Here is a 17694-nt window from a genome sequence, read left to right as displayed (position 1 = left end):
TTAGCCAATCATCCCTATTTATAACCAATAGTTTACTTCCCCCGATAAATTGCTAGCTCTGTTTACAAAGTCCTTAATAATAGATGACATTTTTCAGAATTTAACACCTTTCCCTACCAAATATGAGTGCTCCCTGAGCATTATTACAGCTTAAAAGGTAAATAATTCATAAAATTAATAAAAAGGATGGAGAGTAGTGATCCTTGACCTCCAAACTACTGCATACAACAGAGAGCAGGGAATAAGGCAATGCAAACATGGATGATTATTAATTTCTACAGAAAGAATTGAAAAATATTTTTTATGTGGACATTTTCATTTCAATTCAAGAAAAAAACATGAGGGTATGTTAGGATATGTAGAGATTGGATGGTTGCCTCAACCTGAGAACAAATTATGCAAAGCTGAAAAGAATACTCTTGGAAATGACTCAGCGCTCTATGAGTACTTATGAGTGGACGCATTCCGGGCCTAACTCTGCAACTACTGCTCTGAGAGCAACTCCCAACATCCAATTGCGTCCGAGCAAGGTGGCTTGCATTAGTTCAATGCTCTCATGCTGCACCCTGTTTCAGTGATCATTCAGTTTCTAGACTCGCTTCTAGCAAGCCCTTCGTTATTCAAACTCAACTTATCAAGATGGCCACCATGCACTACATTACGGGGGAGTCCAAAGGCTTCATGTGAAAATCATTTTTTATTGGAGAAAATTTCGGTTGACTCACCTTTAATATTCTACAAGCCTCAGCTTGTGGTTTTGACGATAAACTTTCGGCAAGCTCAAACACATTGTTCAAGTGCTGGTCAGGCGATGAAACTGTGGATGCCACTCTAACAAACACTGAGAAGATTGGCTTCTTTCCATCCACCCACGCAAAATCGGATACGTTCTGATGAAAAAAAAACATGCAGTCACATTAAGGAGGAGATTGGAATCAAATGGATGAAAAATGTAAATAAATCTAACAAGCAGAACTCTCAGTTGAGTTTCACACCCTCTTATCTATAATAATAATAATAATAATAATAGCCCGCTCAAAATAGACATTGACCCTAGCATAAATTGCCAACAAGCTGAAAATTTGCATGAACCTCAAGGATACCACTCTAATGAAATCCTGAAAAGTCCCCATCGATCCCGTGTGTGCAAAAATTTTTATTCAAGGTCAAAGGTCAAATTCACAAAAATGGGTTTTTTGGATTTTTCAGCCAAATGGTTAGTTTTACGATAAAAATTGCTCAGTTCAAAATTGTAGAGCAGTTGATTTTCTACAAAATTGTCATTACACTTTTTTCTCTAAGATTTATCATTTCTGAGATAGAGCCATTCGAGCAATACGCGTGTTACGTGTCCAATAGGGTTATGACTTTTTTGTAACCCCATGTTTCTGTGCTATAAATTGATGAACTTTTGTTCAAAACTAAAGAAAAAGGCATTACTTCTGTTTTCTTTTTAAAAAAGGTCACCCCCAACCCAAAAAAATACTTTTACTATAATTAACGTTTTCGGTGAAAAAATCATTTTGTACCCGTTTTTAAAATTTGGATTATAAATTAAATTATAATGATGCAATTTTATAACACTTTCGCATTAACACACATCTGTTCAATGGTGTAGCGAGGGGGAGTGGTCCGGGGGGTCCGGACCAACCCCCACCACCAAAATATAAATCACAATTACTTATCTTCATAAAAGATTGAAATTGAGGCAGTTGGCAAACAAAATATTGAAAAATCATGAATTTAAAAAATATTTCTTTCGCAAATGAAGTTATTTCGATTATAAAAAGTGTTGAAAGTAGTTTAAAATAGAACTTAGAACCCCGTTTTTTCAAAAATTCTACCCCCGTGCTAACGTAATTCATTGCTACCCCAATGGATCTGCCCAACTGTCGGGGATTAATCTAAAAGTTTTGAGTATGTAAAGTAAAGAAGTTTTGTGAAGTTTTCTGGTAAAGAATAAATGACAAAAGAGCTAGTATTGCTCGGGAATTCCGCCTGACATTACTTAAATTACGTATTTTCTGAAACTTTGTTTTAGAAAATCTTCCAGTTTCTTAAAAAAAACGGAAAGCCCGAGTTAAATGAAATAGAAATTTCATATGATCACGTCATCCTGCTGATTCAGTAATCTATCCTTTACGGTTGTTGAATTTCATTTTTAGCTGTTCATAATTATTTTCAAGTTCCGGAATAAATGGATATTCAATGTTGGGAGATGTCTCTTTTCCTTTAATTTCACTATCCATTACTAAGTGAAGAACTCGATCAAGAACATGGTGATGACAGGCTATGGATTGTGGCTTTCCTAGTTTCTTTTCAGAAAACTCGGAATAACTGATAACAACGCCATTCTTATTTCCAGTATTCATATTTGTAGTGTTAGCAACAATCATCTTTACACATTTCCATAAATTTTTCTATTTCTCTCGATTCTAATTTCCATTATTTTTTTAATTAAATTTATTCTAATTGTAGCATTTTCTTCATTTCTTCTTTTATTGTAACATCTTCTTTAATAGTGAAACTGTAAGTACCCGATTGTGAAGGCATATCCACATTAATCCCATCTTGAAATAGCTGTTTACAAACTGCTGATGCTTTGCTGCTTGATAAATTTAAAATTGTGGATTTGCTGTACTCCTTACATGTGCTTGTGGACTCTTCTTCTTCGGAATCTTGATATTCAGTCTCAGTCTCTGATACACAAGTTGACATTATTGTTGCAGTTGTTGCTGAGGAAGTATATGTCAAAGGCATTTTTCTTCTTTTGGATGTATGGGTACATTCATTACTGGCTGACTTTTCAGTAGAATAACCTACTTTTCCTTTACTCTCAATTTGTGGATGATATAACTTTCTAACCTCACTGCACAGCCATTCACCATTATCTTTTGTTATTTCAAATACTTCACTCAAAGACTATTATTTTCCTTGCTTTACACATTCATCATAGGCCTTACCACATGTTCTAGTTTTGATTGTACTACTTGATTTGATAAAGTTAGGAAATTTAATCTCTTTCGCCACAAACTTGTAACTTCTTTCATAATCTCTTTCACTCGTTCCTTCCTTCCTTTGATAGATAATCCAAGGGTTAGATAGCTGCCAAAAACTTGGATTTTCAGTGGTATCCTGCAGTTCTTTTCCAGTGACTGTTCTTCTAGTGGAGCAGTTCTTCTTTCTTTCTATTTGAGCCTTGATATTGAGTAGGATTATTCTCCCATATCTTCTTGTTCCCTTCAATAGTAGTTGCACTTACCTCATGAGACATTACGATTTCAAATTGCAGTTGGAGACTTGGAACAAATCAATAAGAAATTAAGAATAAGAATTAATAAGAAGTTCACAAACGTACACAGTTATATACTTAAAAATTGGAGAATGTTCTAGAACTTTCTGGACACTTCTATTGAGTAATATAAAATTCAATACTACCATAGAAGACTTCAGAAGGTCTTACAAACATCCAGACTACTCTATAGAGTTCCATCATACAGATTGAGATCTTTGAAGAACGTTTGACAAGACTCCAGAAAGAACTTGTATAGGGCTGAAATACTAATTAGTAATTTCTTGTTGGGGGTGACCTTTTTAAAAAATAGAACAAAACTAATACTTCGGACGTTATATTTGGGCGAAAGTTCATCCTTTTGTGGCACAGGAAATCAAATTATGTACAAAAAGTCATAACCCTAGAGTCCAATAATGTTCAAATAATATAGTCTGCATGTTACTGAGAATACAGTTACAGGTTATTTCGAATGGCTCTATCTCAGAAATGATAAATCCTAGAGAAAAAAGTATAATGACAATTTTGTAGAAAATTAACTGTTCTACAATATCAAACTGAGCAATTTTTATCGTAAAACTAACTATTTGGCCGAAAAATCCAAAAAACCCATTTTTGTGATCTTTGACCTAGAATAAAAATTTTGGCACACACGGGATCGATGGGGACTTTTCAGGATTTCATTAGAGTGGTATCCTTGAGGTTCATGCAAATTTTCAGCTTGTTGACAATTTATGCTAGGGTACCCCCTTTTTTTGGGCTAATTTGACCGGGCTATAATAATAATATTAATAATTTATTATCCCCAGTAGACAATATACAGAGTAGGTTATAAAATAGCCTACAATTAGTAATCGTATAGGGTACGTCGAACATTTTGGCATACAAAAAACAATGTCACGCAGTAATTATAACAAAGAGAAAAAAACATAGGATACCATTGAAGGAAAAGGCACAGGAATACAATTAAAAGAAAAAAAAATTCTCAGTTTCAGGTTACGATAAACAAACAAAATTCATTTAGGCAACTTGTCCGTCAGAAATTCACTTAGTGTGTAAAAAGATTTCATAAACAAATATTTTTTCACCTTGTTTTTAAAACTAATAATACATCCAGTAGATTTGATGCTCTATGGGAGTGAGTTGTATATTTTTGCCCCTATTGCAAATACGTACACTGTTGCTGGATATCTTTGAATTGTGGTGTTTTGCATGGATTGCATTTTTGTTTCTAGTACCATATGCATGAATGCTATTATTGAACTTAAGAAGATGAAGATTATTTTTTACAACTACAACAGTACAGAAAATTACAAACATATAGAGAAAGGATGTAATCAATATAAATCATCTCTTCAGAAAATATCATTTTAAAAATTATCAGCAAACTCCCACTTACTTCTTCATACATGAGAGCAAAAATATGAGTGATTTTTGCCAAAAAGGTAAGGTAAGAATTAATAAAATTATGAAAATAATGTGAAATTGATGATTTTTACTATGCTATTACGAGACATTCAATGCAGGGTCAATCCATTTCAAATCACCTAGGCAATGTTGCTCAACATTTTTAATTATCCTCATTTTCTTGTAAATGGTTTCCTACAGGTAGACAATCACAAAACACCATTTGAAAAAATTTACAAGCCTTACTTTTTTTTGGCAGCCATTTTTAAAAGGACGGATGGGCAAATTATGATGAAAAACGCTGTTTGCATATTGTTTAATTTCGAAGCTATTTTAAAATATATCAGAATAATTTAAAAACCATTGTACAGTAGAACCTCGTTAAAGCGAGTACGGGTTATAGCGACACTCCCGATATAACGAGAGATAGCCGATGCACCGTCAATTGACCCTATAATAAGCATGTTAAAACATTCGTTTTTACGACACCCTTTTGGTGCTGCCTCTCGCCATAGCGAGGGTTTCACCGCCGGAAGACTTTCATCAAGACTCCTTAACCTCTGTAATTGCTAGCAATCTGTTAAATATGAAGTTAATGGAGTGCTCAGTCTCAAATTTATGTGGTAAACTGTCGTTCGATAAATAAGTAGTTAATTTTGGTGAAAATATTGTGGCATTAGCATTCGCTAATGCTTCATCTTCTTTTGTTCCTCGGACGGCAGAAAGCAGTTGTCAGCATACCCGCACGTCCGTGAGTTGCGTGAATAGAAAGCATTTGATGGCAGTCACCTTGGCCAAAAAAACACCAAACACGTCTAAGTGAGAGTATAAAAATAAAGGAGTAATATGAGAGTGTCGAAATTAATTTATCTTCCTATTCGCTCTGCAAAATTATAAAAACACAGAAGCGCCCAAGGAATGCGGACGATGAATAGTTATAAGGAGCTTTGTTCGGGTGGTTTTGCCCATTCCAATCTGCGGGAACTTCTGAGAAAGGGGCTACGCCCAAGCCTAAAGCGGAACATTTCAGGGATAGATTGCGAATCGAGAATTTCAAGAGTGCAGAAAGTTGATTATACTAATGCGAAGCACCAAAGCGTTATCTCCCCTCATAATTGCTGGTGATGCCTGCGGTGTACACCCAAAGTCGTGGAAGAAAGTACTCCGATCGTAAGTATCTTTAGAAGTATTCCCCGCGTCATATAACATAGATGAAACGGAACTTTTTTACATACAACTCCTCGACAAAACCCTTGCAGTATGAGGTATCTCTTGCAATGATGCCTCTAAAGGTAGGTAGTGCACCTTAGCGATGATGTAGGATGTACGAAGCAATGATACTCAGCGTGAATTGCCCGGACGTATTTATTCTCCGTTGCGGATTTACAAGGGTGAACTATTCGCGTCAGTGGTCGGAGTCGTACTGGCGCTCTCTTTTGTCATGTGGTAGCCGAGCATCCCCTGGTGGCCGCTGGAAGAACTCGCAGAACAACTAACTCTCGTTTGCAGTGCCGTGGTAATCTCGGTGTATTACTTCAAATACTTCGCGAGCGTAACACTCAAAAAGAAACTTTTTTTCAACAATGGCAATTTTAATCACATCATTTTTCAAGCTTAGCAAACTTTTTACCGTAGATTATGTAGGTATTACATTATTTGATAGAAAAAGTCTTCCAAGGCGGGAACGTTATACAACCTTCCACTGTTTTCGCCTGTAGAAACAAATGTAATGCGTTATTTCACTTCACTGCCGCATAACGTACAGAAACAATAAACATACACCAATGGAAACATTTGAGGCATTAAAAAACCGCGATACAGTTTTATCAATTAATTTTTGAATTTTCAGTGGAAAATACCAAAATAATAGAATGATCACGTAAATGAACTAATTAAGTGCATAGAAAAATGGCTTCGTCGGACGTGCATTGGCATAATGATTGACGAAACAATGCTTTCCATGATTTTTATTCTGTGCGGCGCTTATAAATTGTTTCAATAGTTAATCATTGTTTGAGTAAGGAAATTTAGTGATCCAAAAAAACATCGCCTTTCGTCTAGATTTATGCTTACGTTTATCGGATAGATGTTTATCTGTCGCCGCACCACTCCTGTTCCTGTACGTCTGTTCGTAACAGGTATATTGGCTATTATTTGCTCCACCTCCGGTAAAGCGACAATTCGCTATAGCGAGTGTTTATTAGTACACCGTGGGGTGTCGTTATATCGACGTTGCACTGTATTTATCATGAAGAGAACTTTTGGAAACCGTTTTTAAAAATTTTTCATCATCAAAGACAGTCAGTCAAAATCTTTCCGCAAAAACTCAGGAAAAATTTGCCAATGCTAACTTTTTAATGGCATAAATGTTTATGAATGAAATAAGACTCAATAATAAAATGTTATTTCTCAGTTGAATATGTACTCAAAAAACTACTTGCAGTATAAGTTTTAGCACTGAGAATGCACTCCATTTTTTTCTTGAGCTTGTCAACCAATGCCAAAAGCCTTTTAGTGTCGATTTTTGCAGGTCAATATCTAACAGGGGAATGAATGTAAACATGTGAAAATTTTACAGAATGTTCTTTATACACATATAAATATCTCACAAAAAAATTGCGACTAAGATTCTACTACACTTACAGTAGTAGAGCAGTGAATTTCAATAAAAATGCAACCATTTGACACGTAAACCTGTAGTGCAAACAAAGCCTCGTGTAAAGAAGTTGGCTCACAGGGGCTTGATTAAATAATTACTGTAACAATACATATTCTTTGGGTAAAATTATATTTATAATGAAAATTTATTTAAATATAGAAATATTTTGCATGATCGGCATTGTGACCGCCATCTGTTGTAAACATTTTGTACTGCAGCTTACTCCCGCAAGTGCATTGTGGTTATAACAGATGGCGGTCAAGATGCCCATCAAGCAAAGTTGCTCCATTTTTAAATACCTTTTCATTAAAAATGTAATCTTTAACGTAATTTCAATAGTTTGAACAGCTTTACTCGGATGCTAAGCAAATTAGGTAGGGAGCCACGAGAGACTCGGAGGCTGTGCACAGGGCTTGGATTGCTTGAGCGATTGAGAACGGATGTCTTTAAGAGTGACAGGGAGGACATCATAATGAATAACACGAACAACACCACTGTACTTCCAGGCCCAACAGAAGCAAAAAATTAAAAGAGATATTTAGCTGAACAGATAGATTTGGGAATTCATTTTCCCCTGAATCATAAAGGACTTTAATAAATGCTAATCATAAACTCGTTTGAACATTTGAACTATCTTTTCAAATGCAAACAACCAGTATCCTAACACCACATACCACATGCCTTTTTTGGCAGCTTGCGGATATAGATGAATATTTCAATTCAAATCCTCCCGACAACTTAATGTAGGTGCCTATTAAGGTTTTGTAAATTTGAAAACTTTGCTGCAACGCTTACTTTGAAAACCTTTAGGATTGCTGAAAGAAATTTCCAAGGAATTTTCAAAGAACTTTCGATTTTTGTATCCTCTCCAAAAAAAACTGCTGCAAAAACCTCCACAATACTGTCGAAAACCTCTTCATTCAATCATGGAATTGCAATCCTAAGATTTGTACGCTGCAACCCTCCATTTCTCCCTATCTCTCCCAAGATATGTAGTTTTTTTTTACCTTACTGCACTTCTTCCCCTCATCCTTCTTGATCTATCCTCTTAGTACTTGCCTTCTTCCCATCCATTGCATAGAAGAGAAATCTTGATCACATTGCGTGGTTGCCTGGAGCATTCATTTGAATGAGATTCTTAGAGGTTTCTCATCATCTCCGAATGCTTCTTCAAATTCCCTGAAAATCCTTTAGAAACCCCCACTGTTCTGAGCTGTATTTTGTTCTCCATATGGTTTACATTGAAATTCGCAAACTTCTTCAATACATATACAGGTATCCTTCACTTGATATGTTCCTGGATAATGTCATGCTTAACAAATTTCTTGCTGAGTGACATGTGTAAGTCAGGCAGTATTATTTGCACTATTATAATTCGCTGCGAAAACCTTAAAACTAAGTATTATTTGCACTTTGGGCTGACTCTTCTAAGTGCTACTTTACATCCATGAGCAACAACACAGTTGATGTGGCACAGCAATTGAAAATCCAAGTGATTCTTATCTTCAGCAGAGTCAATTACAGCACTTCACGAACATATCGAATTTTATTCTTCTTTGCCTCCGCTATGCGCCTGAAGAGATGACATAAGAATTTTGGCAAGTTCCTTGGTTGAGGTAAAATGAGAGGATTGCTTGAACGTACAGAGAGCAATCTTGAGATTCAGCTGTGTGATAGCAAAACCAGGGGCAAAAAATATTTGTGTTCACACATTCAATGTGGGCCTGATTTTCATGAATGTCGTCAGAATTGGTTGATAAAATAAGAAAGAAAAATAGAGAGAGGTTTTTTGTGCCATAACTTCTGTTCAAATTATGCTATTTACAAACAGCGAACACGGGCCAAAAGAGGGAAGCTTGCTGAAGGCCATGCACATGATAGGAAGTCTCGGAAGAGGATATTAGTCACGTGCAGAGGCGGAGAAAGTCCGACCAGCAGCTGCTCCGCACTCCGTGCTGAATGTGTTAAGCAAGGGATACCAGTAGAAGCTTTCAGAAGCCTCTTGAAATCGACTCATTGTTTGCCAATTCCCACTGGCATCTAACCATTCTCATTTCTATGATTAGAACAAGTTCCCTACTGACCAATGTCAGATCTGAGACTTAATTTTGATAGAATATCGCTCACAGTACCTATGGGTGATGCTTGGAAGTCATCTTGATCCAGGATGCAAAATGAAAGCTAATGTGAAATGTACAATATGAAGTGATCTCATGACTCACCGTGGTAGCAGTAGTTGTGTTAGTGGTTTGTGGCAGAGAGAGGTAGGCAGGGGGCAGAGAGGTCGCGACCGGCAGGCAATGCTCTTCAACCCTGAGAGAAGGACGAGAGAGAAGGAAAGAATAGCTCATCATCTCCATGCACCCAATCACATCATACTGCAAACTCTTGATCCACACCACTCTTAATTTATGATTACGTCCACACATATTGAACGCCAGATATCCAAAGTTAACGCAAGGATTTAGGTTTCAGACATCCCCTACCATATAACACCACCACGGTATCTCATCCATGTTATGTCTCACCAACTATCAATCATAGTTGGTGAGACATAACATGGTATCTTACACAGTTGGTGAATGCAATCTTGGTGTTTGGTAGCAACATGCATACAGAGGACCTGGCATGAAACACTTATATTAAAATTTCAATGAAAAAATTGTAAATGTGGCATGGTGTCCACACGAGTCAATTTTCACATATCATGCATTATTCCAGGATTTCAAGGTTAAAAATTTTCCAATTTCCAGGTTTTATAGGGGTGGACACACATCAGGGAAATATCAGGGACAATGGGTGACCATTGTCCCTGATATTCTGTCTCTGATATTCTATCAATGGAACCTGTTCTCTTCCTTCCCATCTATTCCATTGTCCAGCTTGTGATCCTGGTTATTACTGATCCAGAAACTGCAGGTATTGCTATTCATATTCATCTTTAATAACAGCTCTCATTGAAATGTTAATGAAACTATTGTTTCACAGTTAGTGTAAAAATGTGTATGGGTATTCATATTTTTGCTAGGTACTTGGAGGATTCAAGTTTTCAGTCCTCTTAATCTTTTAAAACATTTTACCTTGTCAAAATTTAAACGTCCCATCTCCTAAAACAAACAATATCTAAAAATTTCTCAAGGTGAATGACATTACTTAACAGGGTGCAACTTCCAATGAAATAGCTTTGCACTCTCTCCATTTGTAGATTAATAAAAGAAAAATTAAATTTGTATCAGTTTTTGCTGTTATGGAACGAATGAAATTGAGGGTAGACTAGGTCCTCCAATGACAGAGACCTCCAGATAGCACTCTCAAAACTACTCCGTGACCAAGTAAAGTAGTTTTACACGCTTCCACTATGAGAATGGCAGTGTCTGCCATTGTTAGGCTAAATGCCTCCAAAAGAATTTAGGGAAAATGGGCAGAAATCAATAACTTTTAAGGTTTATTGAACATATGAAGACCATAGGTCATTCAAAGAGAATTGAGATATTTTTTGGAGCCTATAAGAACCATAACACTAACATTTGAAGCAAGAACATGGAAATACATAGAAAACTCATTTACATATTCAGTTAATAGAAATGTTTCTTGCAGACATATTGCTCATTTTTCTTTACGCTCAAATCGAAAACTGAAAGTACACAAAGTCCTCACATATCGACACCTATACATGCTTCAATATGGTCTGCCATTTTTGATGAGTCACACAATGGTGAGCTGCGACTAATCTATTTGTAGTTAATGAGAGGCAATCTAGGGGACTCTGTCCAATGAAATTAGACAGATCAGCTCACCCATATGCAGCACTCAAAGGGATCCAAGAGTACCCAACGCAATTCCCCACCGGGACAATGCTGCCGTCAAAGGAGGAGATGGACGAGGCAATGGACGTCCTGTCGCTGGCCTCACCACCTTCCGAGACCCTCCGTCGGGGCGCCTCGCACGGCACGTGATGGAATGTGAAGAGGACATGGTGGGAGGGCTGGAGGCACACTGGCAGCCTCACCTTCACCTCCTCGTACCAAATGGGATTGGTGGAATGGTGGACGACAGGGCAAGTCACTCTTGCCGTCCACAGTGACGAATTACGCTGGCAAGACGGGCGGCCATATATACACTGCCAGCAAATCAAAAGCACAAAATTTAACTGAATCTGAATTCAAAGCAGCCCAAGACTCTCAAAAAAGTGCAAAAGAGAAATCCTTGGCTGGGAAAAACGAGAACATGGACATGAGCACACACTGCCTTATCATTATAGTATCTCTATGAAATCAATGATTGCAGGCTATAAAATATATGTAAATTGATTCATATTTCCTCTTAAAAATTTAAACATTTTTAGAAAGCTTTCATATAAGATGGTACTTTCCTCATGGATAAACTCCAACTGAATGATTAAATTTAGCGGCACTTATTTCAGCCATACTTATTTACAGTCCAAAATAATCTAACATATTTTATGTGATTTTCCTTTTTCTACCTCGGTCATTATTAACTCGTGTTTTGCTAATGTTTGAGTCACTAAGTTTTTTTTCCTTTAACTCAACTCGACTCCAATTACAAGATTCTCAAAAGACCCTATATTTAAATAATCCACAACAGATAACAGATAAGTCACCAGCATGACTGTCACATGAGGTGGTGGGAGCATAACTTGTGATTCAAATATTTGTTGCAATGAGGGATGTGACATATAAAAATTCATCAGAGTATATAAGAGTTGTTTCGGACTTGATTTGTTGGAATTTTAACATTGTAGAAGTAAATTTTGCCCAAAAATTCCAATTAGCTTTTAATTTACAAATACATCGTTAGTATCATTTCACTATGCCAATTTTACATTTTCAATCAAGTAACCATTGTACTGAGATCAAATATTCATCACTAACAAAGAGTAAAATACTATATAGTTCATAGCATCATGGCTTCATATTTTTGCTGAGGATACAGTTACATAGGTATTAGAAAACAAATAAATCACCAGAGTATGTGCAATTCTTCAGGACACAAACTTAATGGCAATGAAAAATAAAATGTAACCTACAATGGCCAAAAAGGGTCGTTTACCTTCAGTGGTAGCGCTCCCTCCTTATCACTGTCACGAATTTCGACCGTGCAGGATATATTCCTTGCTCGAGCAAAAGTACGCTGTGCCTCAAATCGAAGGGACTTTGGTGAGATGTACGCATTGTGCAGAAATGACGTGTGCGGATGGAGCGAGAGCGAAGGGGTGGATGGATCAAACTCCATGACTTCCACGGAGGCAGGGTGGGTGGGGGGCGATGGGAAGGGCTTCAACGGGACCATCGAACAACTCAGCGAATCTGAAAGAGAAAGAGGTAGACACACACATCAAGGTTTGCAAGCAAGGGATCTTCCTTGAGAAGGCGTAAGCTATTCCTCCCACCTTTGTCAGGCAAAGCCAGGGGTGCACGTTTTCAGTCTGACATCCATCATTTTGTTCTACCTTGCTGTTTTTGCATCCGATTATATTTTTTACAAAGACCGAAGAACACATTGAAAGGGGATGAAACTGATGCATGGATGATTGGGAGATTACTGCATGCCAACAAAAACTAAAATGTGTAATCAGAATACTTCAGCAGTCTCAGATTACAGAAAATTGAGAATTCATACACACTTATAGGAAACAACAAGCACGATTGATCAATATGGTGGACTAAGAAATGCACACCAGTAAAAAGGTGGCCTCACATGAGAGCACTAACGCCTTCGCCAGTGGACGGGATTGTACACCACTAGCATGTGAAAGGGTGTGCGAGTTAAAGCTACTGTGCATGCCTCCTGTTGCAGCACAAGCATGGGTTATACATGATACCATACAACTGGCACAAGGTAGGTCATTGTGCATCTAGTAGTGACATCATTGGAGTTCATTTACAATTTTGTATTAACAGGTGCATAACAACAGCTTGGAAGTAACAAGGAGAAAGGGAAGGAAAAAGTTCATTGATATTCCCTTAGATACATCTACTCCATATATGGAATTGACGAAGAAGTCAGAGTTATTCTGCATTATTTTAAAATCAGAATTAATAGTGAAAGCTACTTTGAATACCATCGTATGATGTATTGTAGCGGTGCGGTCCGGACGCGTCAATTTAAAACATCTGCTGTTGGGGCTGGGGGGGTCACGTCTGCGTGCACGCTCACATTTTTAGCATTTTTTTTTTAACAGAGTTCTGCACCAAATCTGTGTGAAGGGTTTATTTTTTTGTTAAATGTAGAATATACTTTTTTTTATGAATGTGAATTCAAGTGAAATAGTGTGGGAGTGGATTTCCGGGAGAGGCGACGTTGTGGTTCTCTCCCGGAACGTGTTTGAAAACCCGCCTCTCAGTTTGGAAAAAGAGGGCGTTGGTGTTGTGGGGGTGGTTGTGGGAAATAAATAGGTTATCAAAGGGAGAGACGAGAGGTCTCGCTCTCTCTCTCTCCTACGCTCTGTCACGAAAGAAGAAGTCTAATAGTGGCGTGCAGTGATAAGCGGCGGCAGCAAGGCTACGGCACGAGGAGGTGGCATGCACGAGGACAGCTGGTCAGGGGTGGCGAGGACATCTGAAAAAGGACGTAAGCTTGGAATTTCCCAAAGCCCAAAAAGGTCCTTTGAATCCAGATTGTTCCCCCCTCCGAAAGTCCCTAGTGTACTCTCCATAAAAAGGCCCTAGTGAATTCGCTGTTGACTGGTCTTAGTCACGGCCCTGCAAGACTTAACACATTCAGTGCGGATGACATATATATATGTCATGAGAGCTTTTCCACTCAGGCGGATGACATAAATGTATGTCTTCGGGAGTACGCTTTTCCGCTGGTCACTAGGGTGCTCCGAGCGTGCCTAGCGTTACTTTTTCACCCTCCCGCAGTTCGGGAGTGACCTTACACCATTGCAGAAGTGTCCGTTTCTAGTTCTACGCGTTCCTTCATTTGTAGTGTTTTTTTGTTTACTTTACTGCTATTTTTGGAACAATTTGGCAGGTTGAGATTTTTCTTTTCATTTCCTTCGTCTCTTTTTCATCATTCTTATCGTAAATATCATAATCATGTCTTACATATGGATAACTATTTTTTATTTGTTTTTTTACCTTCATTTTTAATTTATTCATATTTTATGTGCTATCACAAAAATTATGATTAGACTAACTTTTTTATTAAAGATATTTATCCCCGTTTCATACTCACTACATTATAAAAAAATGATCTTAGTACGGTGCTTCAGTTAATGATGTTATATTTGAATTTCTTTTGCTAGGAACATTTTTTATAAATGCAAATTACGTTTATCCTGGGTGATTTTTTTGGGTCTTTTTTCTACTTTTACGGCATATTTTCTCATTCGTTTCCCTAGGCCAATCACCAATCCTCTATTCATTTCGATTTTCTTTCATTTCCTGAGTTATTCATACGTGTTGGGTTAGTTGCAGATTTTCTTCCTTTTCATAAAAAAATAACATATTAATGGCGTATGCAACACTGCATTACATTATCTACAGTATTGGTCTGTATTTTTTTACTCGTTTATTTGTTTCCTTAGCTTTGTAAACGAAATTGCGGAAAAAATAGACTGAGAGGTATTTTAAGCATTACGGCATTTAACCATTGTTTATTCCCTTGAAATAGTATTTTTATCTTATTTTTCAATTTATTCATATCTTATGTGCAACGACAAAAATTATTATCAGACTTACTTTTTGTTAATAACGTGTATTCCCGTCTCAAAACTTAGTATTTTATTCCAAAATGTTTCCATGCGGTCCATAAGGTCGTATTTTATACTTTAATAATAATTTTAAAATAATTATTGCAAATTACGTTTTTTACATAATTTGAGTTTTTTCCTAATTTTGCGGCATATTTTCTCAGTCATCGCTCCGCATCAATTACTTGTCCTCTGATCATTATGGTGTTTTCATTTTGTAGGTCATTAATACATTCTAGTTTTAGGTACATATACAGTCTTAATTTTCATAAAAACTAAGGTGCTAATCAATATACTCCATTACACAAATTGTACTATTTTGCTGGATAATTTTTAAGGCTCAAGGTTGGAGTCCCTCCCTACCAGCGGCACTCCTAGAGATTATTTCAACTTGCAAATGATATTTTCTTTGAAATAATCCTCTCATAGACGGAGAAAAATGCAGAAAGCATTTTCCTCCGAAATCCTTCACCAAGGGCCTTCACTAAGGGCATAATGGATTGGAAGCTGTTGGACAGGGAGAACTGGAAACTTGGCTGGGCCTTCTTCTCCACATGGGCGCAATTAGGGTTAATACGATTTCTAACGATTGGAGGTCAGAATTAGTGTGAGTACCGATATTCGGGAGAAAATGTGCCGTGATAGGTTTATAGGAATGATGCATGCTCTTCATTTCTCCGCTGATCGTGAAGGCATCCGTCGGACAGTGACTGCAATTTGCCCAGAATTTGAAGGTCAACCAGGGCTCTATCTAAGGCCTTGCTTTCAAATATATCATAAACATTTGTGAGAATTTTTATTGAAATGTTTCAATTTTGCAATAACTGTGAGGTAACATAGATTTAAAAAAATGTTTATCCCATAAATTTATATTTTTCTTGCCGTTCATTGTGTGTTCTACTTCTGTGACTTGAAAAAATTAAATCTACGGCCGTTGAAACAAAAAAAAATACACGTAAAGACTAATTCCAAGATATTTCCGTCATTAACCTAAGGAATCAATGGTAGGAGAAGTATTATAAACGGAAATGTGAAAAGTTCACTCCTTCATACAAGGAAAATTGCATGTGTGTAATGCGGGTTGCGTGAATTGTCAATTACTGGTGACGGGTGGCATACATGTATGTCATTAGGGTTTTTTACAAATTGCTTAAAATAGAAACAAAAAAAATTGAAAATTCTGTTGTATTATTTCCAAGACCACCGTTATGAAGGAAAATCACCCATCCGTCACTGGAGGTTTCGGTGAAAATATCATCCGCATTGAATGTGTTAAGTGCGGCACGTGGAGGAGCTTGAGCATTATCTCTGAACGTTAGTGGTTACTTGGCGTATCATTGAGCCCGAATTCAAGACGGGTGGCCATTTGAACAGACTAACGCCTAATTTCATACTTGCATTGCACGTAATTTTTGTGAGTCTGATTTCACACTATTCACGTTGTTCATTAGCCAAAGTGCATGGATATATTTTGTTATTGGGAAATATCATTTTTTTTAAATAATATTCATTGATAAAGGGAGATTGTGATTTTGAAGGAGAAGACGAATGTGCAAATTTCATGTTGGAGGTGACGCCGATGTATTTTGGAAAGGGATTTATCATTTGTGTTTGGGGAATATTTTGGTTTCTGTGTAAACTTTTGAACCAATGGTATTTCATTTATTAAAATCAGTTGTGAAAGGGATGTCATTGAATTTACTTTTTCTTGCTATTGCCACGAGTTCCTCTAATCCTTTTGTAAGTGAGTGTGCGTGCAGGCACGTTCAATTGGGGGACTTGATTTTAAGCCCTGAAACGGTAAGTCTCAGTAGGGGCAATTTTATATTTTGGGGAAGTGGAGAATTAACTATCACATGTTCGGGGAGATATCGGACGGGAGGCGAGCGGGCGGCTCTCGCGGTTTGAACCGTTACAGTATTCAGAGAAAATAATGATATTTGTACAACATAGAAATTTTAATGCCATGTTAGCATATATGTACTTGATGTTGGATGAGTGGAATGCAGAAGTGAAATTTTTCCCAAAAAAGCCTCTTACTGTTACTCATTCCATAAAGCCAGACATTGATCTGTAAATTACATTATTGAAGAGTGATACCTAAACAGCAAATATCGGAATGCTTGTGATGGTTATTTCTTCAGGCTAACCATGATGGGCACATAGTGTGAATCTTTGCCAAGAGATGGAACTACCATCGGGAGAACCTCAGCACCGTAGAATAGTAACTAGGTCGCACATTTGCCAAAGTCCCCTACCCATCAGTCCACTCCTCTTAAAGTATCCCTCCTCTATGTGACTACAAGCCTCTGGCACCCCACAACATTCAGTCGTTCAGTCATGGTTTCTTTTGAAGAGTCTCTCCCCTCCCCCCTCCCCTCTCCTTCTTGCCAGCTCCAGCGATGAGAAGTTTTCACTAGAACAGCATATTTCTTGTTTGCCCTTCTTGATGTCCTATGAGATTCAATACAATTTTCATTTCCTTGCACAAAACAGGTCATGAGCTTATTGCCTCCGTTCACTAAGAAGAGAGGAAGAAGCTAATTGAATTAGCATAATAGTATTTACGTTCATAATTTCCACTGATATATCCAATGATGAAAGTAATAAGGACTACAT

The 17694-nt window shown here is 37.3% G+C and overlaps 1 protein-coding gene across 1 annotated transcript in view; it reads right to left on the bottom strand.

The window, feature by feature from the left end:
- The window catches only part of LOC124168527 (dedicator of cytokinesis protein 9), a 141147-nt gene that overhangs the window by 59937 nt on the left and 63516 nt on the right, over window positions 1-17694 (bottom strand). The window contains exons 13-16 of the mRNA XM_046546855.1: window positions 12429-12685; window positions 11156-11478; window positions 9581-9671; window positions 726-890 (exon numbers count right to left, since the gene is read on the bottom strand). Coding sequence (XP_046402811.1) covers window positions 726-890; window positions 9581-9671; window positions 11156-11478; window positions 12429-12685 — 836 coding nt within the window. The remainder of the gene's footprint in view (window positions 1-725; window positions 891-9580; window positions 9672-11155; window positions 11479-12428; window positions 12686-17694) is intronic.

Source organism: Ischnura elegans, chromosome 11 (genome assembly GCF_921293095.1).
Source record: "Ischnura elegans chromosome 11, ioIscEleg1.1, whole genome shotgun sequence".
In the NCBI taxonomy this organism is placed as follows: Eukaryota; Metazoa; Arthropoda; class Insecta; order Odonata; family Coenagrionidae; genus Ischnura; species Ischnura elegans.
This window is presented reverse-complemented; position numbering and strand designations above follow the sequence as displayed.